The 10,817-nt window shown below is 48.0% G+C and overlaps 1 protein-coding gene across 1 annotated transcript in view; it reads right to left on the bottom strand.

The window, feature by feature from the left end:
• ZNF454 (zinc finger protein 454) overlaps positions 1 to 10,519 on the bottom strand; it is a 28,348-nt gene extending 17,829 nt beyond the window's left edge. The window contains exons 1-4 of the mRNA XM_043585630.1: positions 7,302 to 10,519; positions 6,167 to 6,264; positions 3,280 to 3,406; positions 2,771 to 2,860 (exon numbers count right to left, since the gene is read on the bottom strand). Coding sequence (XP_043441565.1) covers positions 2,771 to 2,860; positions 3,280 to 3,406; positions 6,167 to 6,199 — 250 coding nt within the window. The 5' untranslated portion in view covers positions 6,200 to 6,264; positions 7,302 to 10,519. The remainder of the gene's footprint in view (positions 1 to 2,770; positions 2,861 to 3,279; positions 3,407 to 6,166; positions 6,265 to 7,301) is intronic.
• Between the last annotated feature and the right edge of the window lie 298 nt (positions 10,520 to 10,817).

A 10,817-nucleotide genomic window follows, 5' to 3' on the forward strand; every position in this document is an offset into this window, starting at 1 on the left:
TAGTTTTATTTAGACTTACTGAGTAAACAATTTCTGGGTAACTGAAGCTATTTTGGAGAAGGGGAAAAAAGAAGTTTGAGAGCCAGATGGCTTCACCCCAATCCTGACTCGCCAGGAGACGGCAACATTAAATCTGTCCAAATGAACTAACCACACTGAGGCTTGGTTTTCTGTAAGTGCAGTTAATCATACTTCCCTCACAGGTTGTGAGGACTGAATGGGGCAGTTCATATAACTTCCCTCAGAAAACACCCAGCACAGTGATGGTCCCAGCTGCTCAAATGCCAGCTCTCTTCTCCCTCCACTAGCTCATGGCCCAGAGGGGATAAAATCTATCAGAAGCATTACAACTGAAAAGTGTCTGTTCTAAACCAATGGTAATTGGTGCAGAAATGGACAAGTTCTAGATCCAATTCCTACAAAATGAGAGATGAACCTAATACCACTGTTTCATATGGTTTCTGAAGTCATAGTCATGATCAAGAGAAACAGAAATAAGAAAAACCCAAATTAAAAATGATCTAATGAACACTTTAAGAATAATAATCAGAGAGTCACAGGAGGGCAATAAATACTTGGAAAGGACTACCACCTCTTGGTAGCAGCAATTTCTGGTTAAAGAACAAAAGAGAAGATGGTTCTATTCAAAAGTAAAAATATGGGGCGCCTGGGTGGCGCAGTCGGTGAAGCGTCCGACTTCAGCCAGGTCACGATCTCGCGGTCCGTGAGTTCGAGCCCCGCGTCAGGCTCTGGGCTGATGGCTCAGAGCCTGGAGCCTGTTTCCGATTCTGTGTCTCCCTCTCTCTCTGCCCCTCCCCCGTTCATGCTCTGTCTCTCTCTGTCCCAAAAATAAATTAAAAAAAAAAAAAGTTGAAAAAAAAATTTTTAAAAAGTAAAAATATGTCTTCAATAGATAATGAGAGGAACAGCTATAAAACTTTATTGGGAAACATAAAATAACACTTCTTTCCATGTCTGACTGGCTAGCCACTGGTCATCCCCCATGAATCGGCTCCAGGTTTGGGATGTCCAGGCAATTCAGAAACACAAGGTGCTAGACCCAGAGGGTTGGGAAAGGCACTTGGGAGGGCCTGACCCATGACCACCTGGTTTTTCATATCATTACCCACACCTGACTTCTAGGCATGAAACTCCTTCATATTCCTAATCCCCTCCCACCCCTAGCAAGTACAATAAAGAACTAGTCGTAACGATGAATAAAGAATGGATGATGTTGTTAGGCCAGAGTGGTGGGACAGTGGATGAATTTCTTTTAATTCCCCACCCCCTTTTATTTTGCTAGAACACTGCTTATACAATACAGAATGAAATATTAAAAATGCCTTAGCTTAGTTATAACAGAACATACAAATTCAGAATGCTACTGGAGTAACTTAGATGATTTTTTTTTTTTTTTAGACAACTGAGTTTTAGAGCTAAGACATATAAATTCTATAATAGACTGGGTCCTAGACATTTCAGGTGTAGTTATTTAGTGTAGGCTATAAATCCCTGCCTTTTTTGCTGGGTGATAAATCAGTAACAAAGGCTTAAAAAAAATATTTTCCAGGGGCACTTGGGTGGCTCAGTCAGTTAAGCATCTCAACTTTAGCTCAGGTCATGATCTCATGGTTGGTGGGATCGAGCCCTGTGTCAGGCTCTGCACTGGCAGTACGGAGCCTGCTTGGGATTCTGTCTGCCTCTCTCTCTCTGCCCCTCCCCAACTTGCACTGTCTCTGTCTCTCTGAAAATAAACTTAAAAAAATTTATTTTTATTACTTAAGTTTATTTGAGAGAAAGACAGACCGCGAGTGGGGGAAGGACAGAGAGGGAGACACAGAATCCCAAGCAGACTCCAGGATCTGAGCTGTCAGCACAGAGCCCGACGCAGGGCCTGAACTCACGAACTGCAAGATCATGACCTGAGCCGAAGTTGGACGCTTAACTGCCTGAGCCACCCAGGCACTCCCCAAAAAATAAAATAAAAATGAAAATAAAAATAAAAATAATAAAAATACAATAAATAAGAACATTTTCCAGCCTATAAAATGCTAGCTAAAAGTGAAATGTTGTAACGTCTTGGATAAGGCAATATGCTCTCTAGAGTATTCAGGAGCAAGGAGAGGCACCCCTGTTCCCGCTTTTAAGCTACCAGACCCAAAGGGCTCCGTAAGACAAGCAGAAACCACTTAATTGTCATATTCTCTGTATCCAAAGGCTACAAGTCTATGCCACCTATTAAGTGCCAAGTGAGTGATACAAGCCCGGCTTCACTCTCATGGTGCTTACGACCCAGTGTGGTGCTGGCAAAAAGCAGAGAATAATTAAACACTGGCTGAATATGTGTGCACATGGGTGCACAGATATGAAGGCGGTGGAAGAAGTGTGCAATGGTTAGCTAGAAGAGCTGCCTCAGAAGGCAGTTGGTTAACTGGCCCATATGACCAGAAGATGCCCTGCTGCGTGTAACCGTCACTGGAGAAATGTCGGTGAGCAGACTTCACCATTCGATGCTAAACGAGACAAAAGGACATGTGAGTGTGGCATGCAGGGAGCTGCCCAGATTACAATGGACACTTTTTCCAAACTGGAGGCTATTGATCTATGCCAAATAGGGAGAGAAGAAAACTCACAGATGGGAGGGTCCATGTGCCCATAGGGCAACAAGATGCTGAGGTGAACAAGAAGGGAAAAGATGTTGCTTCTCAGTCCACAGGCCTGGAATATTTGCTGAGTTCCTCCTGAAGCCCCCCATGTGCATGGTTCTTACCAAGACAGAAGCCTGCTGAGGTGTCCTCCAGCATCCACTCTTCTCCTTTTCCCAGCTGGGACAACACATCTGGTTGGGGTCCTAAGAGTCCTGTTTTTGAGGGGAAAAAGAGACCACATCTGTTCATACCAGAGATAATATCATTGCAAGGAGATCTGGTCCTGGGGACTTCCTGGAAAAGGTGACCCAATAGGAAGGCCAGGGGACAGATGAATTCCCAGGAGGAAGAAAAGATGGCTGGGGCCCAACACAATCTGGTCCCATGTCCTTCTCCCTGTTGAAAGGGAGAGAGGATTCAACCTAGTCACCTTTGAAGCATCTGCACTTAGACTCCAACAAAACAGTCATGTACCTGGGACACCAGGGGTAGGCATGCAGTGCCCTGAAGATAACATCCTCAATCAGCCCACTCCCAGTCCAGTGTTCTGGATGGAAACAGTTTAAGAGTTTATAAGGGTCCGCAAGAGATCCCTAAATGTGAAGATAAGCCCTCGGAGGCCCCTGCTTACCCAGCGAGACCAGGTTGCTGTAGTTCTCCAGCATCACATCCCTGTACAGGGCCCTCTGAGTGGGGCTCAGCTGTGCCCACTCGTCCTGGGTGAAGAGCACGACCACGTCCTTGAAGGTCACTGATTCCTGTAACAGCAAACCCATCCCTGGTGACCTGCAGCTACCTCTCCCATGGCTCTCTGAGAAATGCTGAGCCTGGCAGGCCCCAGGAGCTGGCTGAGGTCTGCAGGACCGTTAGCATAGAGCAGGCTGGGGCTCTGTGACAACATGAGCATTTCCTCAGGGGCTCCTAGGGGCTGGGCTTTTACCAGACTTTGTTTCCTGCTTTGCAGAAATGTATACTGTGAAGAAGATATGCTTCTATGCTTCCTCAGCACTGAGACTTCAGACTTGCTGTTCCCTTTTTTTTTTAAATAAAGTTCTAAAGTTTATTTTTGTGAGAGTGAGAGTACACGCACAAGCAGGGGGAGGGGCAGAGAGAGAGAAAGACAGAGCACAAGCAGGGCAGGGGAGGAGGGAGGGGGGAGAGGGAGGGAAGGAGAGGGAAAGAGAGAGGGAGAAGAGAGAGAGAGAGAGAGAGAGAGAGAGAGAGAGAGAGAGAGAGAGAGAAAGAGAGAAAACCGAAGCAGGCTCCAGGCTCCAAGCTGTAGGTGCAGAGCCCAATGTGGGGCTCAAGCTCACAAATCGTGAGATCATGACCTGAGCTGAAGTCAGGACACTCAGCTGACTGAACCACCCAGGCACCCTCTTGCTGTCCCTTTTGACATGAACATTTTCTCCCATCTCCCTCAATTTGCCCAGCCCTGCCTCCACCCCTACCCCACGACCAAATCCTATTCAGGCTCAGCCTCCACATTACTTCCTGGGCATGGCCTTCTTCAACCCCTTTATCACTGGTGCAGGCACAGCAAAGCACTGTCCTGCTTTATTGTGAGTTTTCATTTACTTTTGGCTTCCTCCTCTGGACTGTTCGCTCCGAGCAGCTATGGACAATTTCTACATCTCTCTTGTCTTCCTGGCATGTCTTCTAGAACACAGCCCATGTACCTAACCCCTATTATACGTTGCTTAGCCAACACCTGCTTGTCTTCAGCTGCTCACCCCCAGGCACATACACGGTTCCCGTAGAAACAGTCATTCTGGACAAGATGACCCTGTCCCCTCTGATCACAAAGAGCGCCTTCCTCAGAAACTATTGGCTGAGAAGCCAAGAGAGCTGGTGTGCACTGAGAAAGAGTTACACAGAAGCCCTGAGAAGAAAGCCAAGGGTCCCAGAGAAAGGACTTTTTGATTATTGTAGACCCTACCTCCATAGCCTAATAAGTCCAGTCGTTTCCTTGCATGTGGAGAAATACTTGGGAGAAATCCCAGTATCCTTCCAGTACAGGCCTGCCTTTGCTTAAGGTAGTCTGACTTCAGTTTTCATTACCTGTACCCAGAGCTTTGCACACCTGTTAGATTGAACCCATGAACCAACTTGTCAGGGACCACTGTGTACTTTTTCAGCACTGTCATAATAACATAATACCCAGCACATTTTACATTCCTAATACAGGTCTACTGAATGACAACCAAATTAAGGCAGCCTATAAATACGAAATAAATTGTGTGACACCAACAATGCATTTGAGGAAAGGGTTAGGGAAGGGAATTATCACAGTGGATTGGCACCACAGAGATAGGCTTCAAGAAAAAAGTGGTACCAGAGATGGGGTGCTAAGGGACAGGTCAAACAGGAAGGAGCAGGGTGAACAGCCAGTGAGCCATGACGGGACTGAACACAGCACCTTCAACCAGCTGCTCAACTCTTCCAGTGTTTTCTGCCAAGGATTCCAGCTCCGGACAGGCTTAAACATGTGAGGGAATTAGAATGATTTTACCAAAGTCAACAGATTTTATACATTCAAATGAAGGTTATCTCCTTCAAAGTGGTAGAGTCCATATCCTTGTTCTAAGAAGTCTGGCCCTGCTCTAAGTGTTTTCGTAACTTACTGAAATTGAAAATGTATCTTTTGAATGACTTCATAAAAAACATATGTCATTAAAAAAGAAAAGAGTAAGTCCCTTCCCCGAGAGAGTGTTCTAATTTCTCTCTTCACTCAACTCCTGTGTTAGGTACTACCTTTAAAACCACTTTGGACCCCGGGGAGCCTGGGTGGCTCAGTGGGTTAAGTGTCTGACTCTTGGTTTTGGCTCACGTGATGATTTCACAGTTTGTGGGTTCGAGCCCCACATCTGGCTCTGCACTGACAGTGTGGCGCCTATTTGGGATTTTTCTCCCTCTCTCTCTGCTCCTCCCTGGCATGCTCTCTCTCAAAAAATAAATAAACATAAAAAAAAAAACCCATTTGGACCCCTACTCTTCCTTGCTAGTGGAAAGAGTACAGATTACAGGGTGTGTCATTAATGTGAACTTGAACAAGTGACTTAGCTCCCTCACCCATTTGGATGAGCCCAACATGGGGGCCAGGGAAAAAAGGGCAACAAGGTCAGGCCTCCATCTGAGACTGGATTAAGAGAAAAGGTCCTGGTCAGGGTAAAACAAACAAACAAACCAACAACAAAAAACAAGCCCATACTCTTCAAACCTCTACATTAAAAACTTTTAAGGGGTGCCTGGGTGGCTCAGTCGGTTGAGTGTCCAACTTCAGCTCAGGTCATGATCTCACAGTTGGTGAGTTCGAGCCCCACGTCGGGCTCTGTGCTGACAGCTCAGAGCCTGGAGCCTGCTTGGGATTCTGTGTCTCCCTCTCTCTCTGCCCCTTCCCTGCTCATGCTCTGTCTCTCTCTGTCTCAAAAATAAATAAACATTTAAAAAAAATTAAAAAAAAAAAAAAACTTTTAAGGCAATTCAGGGGGGGAACCCCAGAGCAACTCCCCACTCACCTGGACCATGGTTGGCAGGCGCCTGACAGCCATTCCTTCTCTGATAAGCCCTTTTAGGGACTGGCAGAGTGGGACTTAAGCGAGAAATTTCTACACACCTGTTATGAGGAAAACTGGGTTAAAAGAGATCACACCGCAGTCCTGAGTAAGGCTGGGAGCATTCACATCCTAGGAATTCTGTTACCCTGAAGCAGTAGATTCTTAGTCTCTATTAGCTCTCAATTCTCTCCTTCTGAGGATACTTATGCTGGCCTCTGCTGCAAAGGGAATCCCTTCCCATGCAGCCATTACCCGCCCCGACGCCTTCCGTCAGCATCTGGATCAAATCCTCCACATTTTCCCTCCCGTATCTTAAATACATTGGCTGTTCCCTGCAGAAAGCACCCGTCACCCTCCAGATTTCAATCTTTCTACCCACCCTCTGGCCTTCGCCCTGAGAGGTCTCAACAGAAGTTTCTCTCCTGCCCGGAAGGTTGCCTAATCCTGGGAGGGGAGTGAAGGATTGCCGCAAAAGGCAAGGTAAGAAGGCTGGATCTCCATGTCAAGGCCTCTCAGGCCAAGTCCTTCTCTCTGACCTCAGGCCTCTCCCCTTCAGGGACCCAGTCTGGGTGACAAAGAGCCAAAGGTGGGCGAGAAGCAGTGTATTTGTGTGGCGGGGGGGGGGGGGGGGGGTTGGGGGGGGGTAGGCGGCTAGGAATCTCTTTCATACAACCCACCCTCCGGCTCCCAAGGAGCCGCTGTTGCGGCTGCCCCGGCCTCGGAGAGTTCGCAGACAGGGCTCCGAAACACCCTGGGGTCATCCACCCCTGCAGGTAGAATGGGCTTCCTGGAGTCGGCTCCGAGACCCACGCAGAGGCCCTAACTGCATCCTACTGTACATGCACTTGCAGACTCGGACTCTAAAACCAAGAGCCCACTCCTGGCCATCCTCCCTTTTCCTCTTAGGATCAAACCTCAGCCGTACGTCCCGGTAAGTTTTTTAGGGCATCAGATCGGCGTCCTCCAGAAGGGACTACGACCCGTACCTACTCGGCCTTCCCTCCGCCCTTTCCCCCCGGCCCCGAACACCGCCATCTCCCTCCCCCCACCCGCCCCCAGCCGCGCCCGCTCTCCGACGCGGCTTTGGCCACCGTGCCTAGTCACCACCGGATTGCCCTTTGAAGAGCCACTGCCCGTGGCGAGAAACCGCAACCGCCACATCGCAGGCGGAACACAATGAGCTGGAGTTGGCAGCCCGGGTCGGAACTGCGCTTGCGCGTTGCCCGGGGAGCTGCGGAGCCGAACACCCGCAAGTCAGAGGGCTGCTATCTTCTGAATTCCCAGACTCCACTTCCCAGAGGGCGAAGCGGCGGCCAGCGCAGAAAGTGATATTGCGCGCTTGCGCAGACACGGCCTCGCCCTTCAACGCCACGACTGGCAGCTTTCAGAGCTGAAACTACATTTCCCAGGGGCCACGGCGGGGGCGTCACGGTTCCTTAGCGCAGCTATTCCCTGTTGCGCTACCCTGCTCGTGCGACTTTGGTTCTGTTCTAGTCAGCGTCCGCTTCAGCTCTGAAATAACGCGCTGGAACGTAAAGACAGCGAGAAGTTGACGACGGGCTAAAGTAGGTCGGTCTCGGGGAGAGGGTCGGGGACGGTCCCCAAGGATGGAGTAGGAGGTGAGGAGCCGCAAAGTCGCCCTCCTGGAGGAGGACCGCGAGGAGACGACTTGAAGTGGCGGCGGGACTGCGCCCCGGGGACCGGGCCGGGGCGCGGTAGGGGCGGCAGGCGGGATGCGGGCCGGCTGCCTTGGACGGTGGCTGGGACCCGGGCGGTAGCGCGGGAGAAACGCCGAGGAGGTAGAGCCGACCTGGGTGTCAGCGACTCGTCGGGGAAGGAAGGAGCCAGAGGCCGAGGAGACGGTGTCGGACGCCGGGGTGGGGGTTATGTCTGTGGGGGCGGGCAGGGATGAGGTGATGGATAGAAAATCCCATTGCAGATATTTCGTTGCCTTTGAATACGCTTTTCCACCGAGCTCGGGATGGAAAGAGGAGGTTTTAACGTTGTCGGTGGTGAATTAAACGGCGCCAAAAATGTGACCTGGGGTTTGTCATTTGGGAAACTGTCGGCCACCTCTTAGGAAGCAGTGTCAGTGACTTGTGTGACACCACAGGATCTTGTTTGGGGCTTTATGGAAGGTTCCATCCTCTTGACACTTCTGGAGCACTTGTGCGTCAGGCACTGTTCTAGGGGCTGGGGAAAGAGCAGCGAAAGCCTGCACTTAACGCAGGTTGGAGTCGAGAGGAAGTAGTCAATAAAACAGAAAAATACTTACTAGGTAGTGACGACGCAGTGAACCTGTGACAGTGGGGTGGGGACTGGGATTATTTTAAGTAGTGTCTTGGGAAATTCTCTTTGAGGAAGTAACATTTGAGCAGAGATGTGAATACCGCGAGAGAGGAAACCATGTGACTATCTGGGGAAGAGCCGTCCAAGGGGGAGGGGACAGCGATGTCCAGAGACAGAAGTGTGCTTGGTGGGCCTGAGGGTTTGCAAGGCTAACGGGACTGGAGAGGGCGTAGAGTGAACAAGGGAGAGTTGGAGAGGTAGTTTGAAGGGTACTAGAGACCTTGAAGTCCATCCAAGACCTTTGGATTTGTTCTATGTGTGATGGGAAGCCATAGGAGTCTGTGCAAGAGTGATGTGGCTGAGCACATTTTGAAAGAATCTCTGGTCAGCTGTAGGGAGAAGAGACTGTGGTGAGGCTAGAACGCAAATACAGGGAAACTAGTTAGGAGGCTGTTACAACCGACCCAGGGAGGGACAGCCTCCCACAGTTATATAACCTTTCTACAAGGCATTTGTTTTGAGTCTAGTGATTCTAAGATAATTTTCTTGATGCCATGCTAAGGAGTCTGAATGTTATTTTGTTTTCAGGTATATGAGGATGATAATAATACATTTATTGAGAACTATGTTCTCAATATGTTGGGCACTTTACATCAGTATCTAATGTAATCCAAAGCTATGGAGTTTGCACTACTAGCAAATAAGTGAAGCATGGAGATGTTAAGTGTCTTGCCCAAGCTCTCATGCCCAGTAAGTGGAACCGGGAGCCTGCCCCTGATGATAGAGGAGAGGACCAAAGGCTGTCCTCCTTACTGGCTGCCCAGCATGACTGAGGGCCTAAGACTTCCAAAACTCCTGAAAAAGTAGCGAGACCTCCATTTGGCTGACCCATTTCTCCAGCTGCTTCCTCTAAAAGTTAATATTTTACCACGTTTTGAACTAGTGCATCCATCTTAGGTTTCAATACACTTCATTTTTCCTCTCCCCCTTGTCCCGTGCCTTCTTCTGACCCTTTGTTTTGCTGCTGTCTTTATCATTTTCATCTATTTTCTACTCATCTCTTCTCTGCCTCCTTTAGAAAAAGAAATAAGTGAAGGGAAAAGGAGGAAACTATATGTAAGGGACAAATATTAAAGATCTGAGTTTCAGAGGATACAGGTTAGTGTTTCAGTCCCCCTTTGTCTTTGTTCTAAGAGTTAGACTGTAGAGGTCACATAGCCCAAAGAGACTGAACTGCCCAAGGATTCAGCATCCATAGTGAACCTCCTCCATTGTCACCCACAAACATCTTCTGCACCCATCATTTCTTGATTCCCACCTCTCCCAGTGAAAAGTTTCCTTCCTTTTGAAAAAGGTTGAAAAACATTTCTATAGCTTCTACCTCTGCCCCAATCTTGTTTTCCCACTTTGAGCTGCCCATCCCCTCCTTTCTGCACCTTTGACTCTCCCATACCTCTTCTTTTCAGTGATCATGTAAACCCACTCTTGGCAGACTGTTCATTGGCTAAATCAACACTTTTCTCCAATCTCCTTTTCTTTGCCTACCTCCACTTTGGAGGCTGGAAGAGTATTTTCTCAGCCTCCTTTGCAACTGGCCTCCATATAACACAGCTGTGGTCAATGAAATGTAAGCCGAAGTCTGCTGAGGGGCTTCTGGGAAAACCTGACAAAAGGCACAGATGTTGCTGGTGCTTCCCATACCCTTTCTTCCTGCCTTGAATGCAGATGTTTTACTTGAAGCAGAACAGCCATCATATAACCCTGATGGAAAAGCCATGAAACTCAAGGCATTGAATTAATTTTGTCTTTGAAACAATGCCAGCCTACTTCCAGATTTGTTATGTGAGGAAAAAAAATCCCTGTTTGCTTGTAAGGATTGTCAACTGGGCTTTCTAGTATTGTAGCCAAAAAGCTCTTCTGATAGATATACTCTCTCAACCCAATCTCCCTCTAGTTATCTTTCTAAATGTCTTTCTCAGTCAAGATACTAAGTCCTTTTTCACTCTCCAGCCTACTAATATTTAACAGGTTATCAATAACCAAAGCCAAAGGTCATTTTCTATTTTTATCTTACTTTAACCCCCCAAAGCATTTGAAAATATTAACTATTCTTACCCTACACAAAATTCTTTTACTTCTGTGCCACCATCTTCTAATTTTTCCTTCTGTTTTTCATTTTTCTTTTGGCTGTTGTTTCCTCTTAGCTCCTACTGGTTCTACTTCCTCCATTTACCCTGTTTGATGACTGTATGCTCAGAGTATCCTTCATCACCACCCTGCTAGTTATTTTAGTCTGTCAGGATCTTCACTTGGATACCTACAG

Source organism: Prionailurus bengalensis, chromosome A1 (genome assembly GCF_016509475.1).
Source record: "Prionailurus bengalensis isolate Pbe53 chromosome A1, Fcat_Pben_1.1_paternal_pri, whole genome shotgun sequence".
NCBI classification, from domain to species: Eukaryota; Metazoa; Chordata; class Mammalia; order Carnivora; family Felidae; genus Prionailurus; species Prionailurus bengalensis.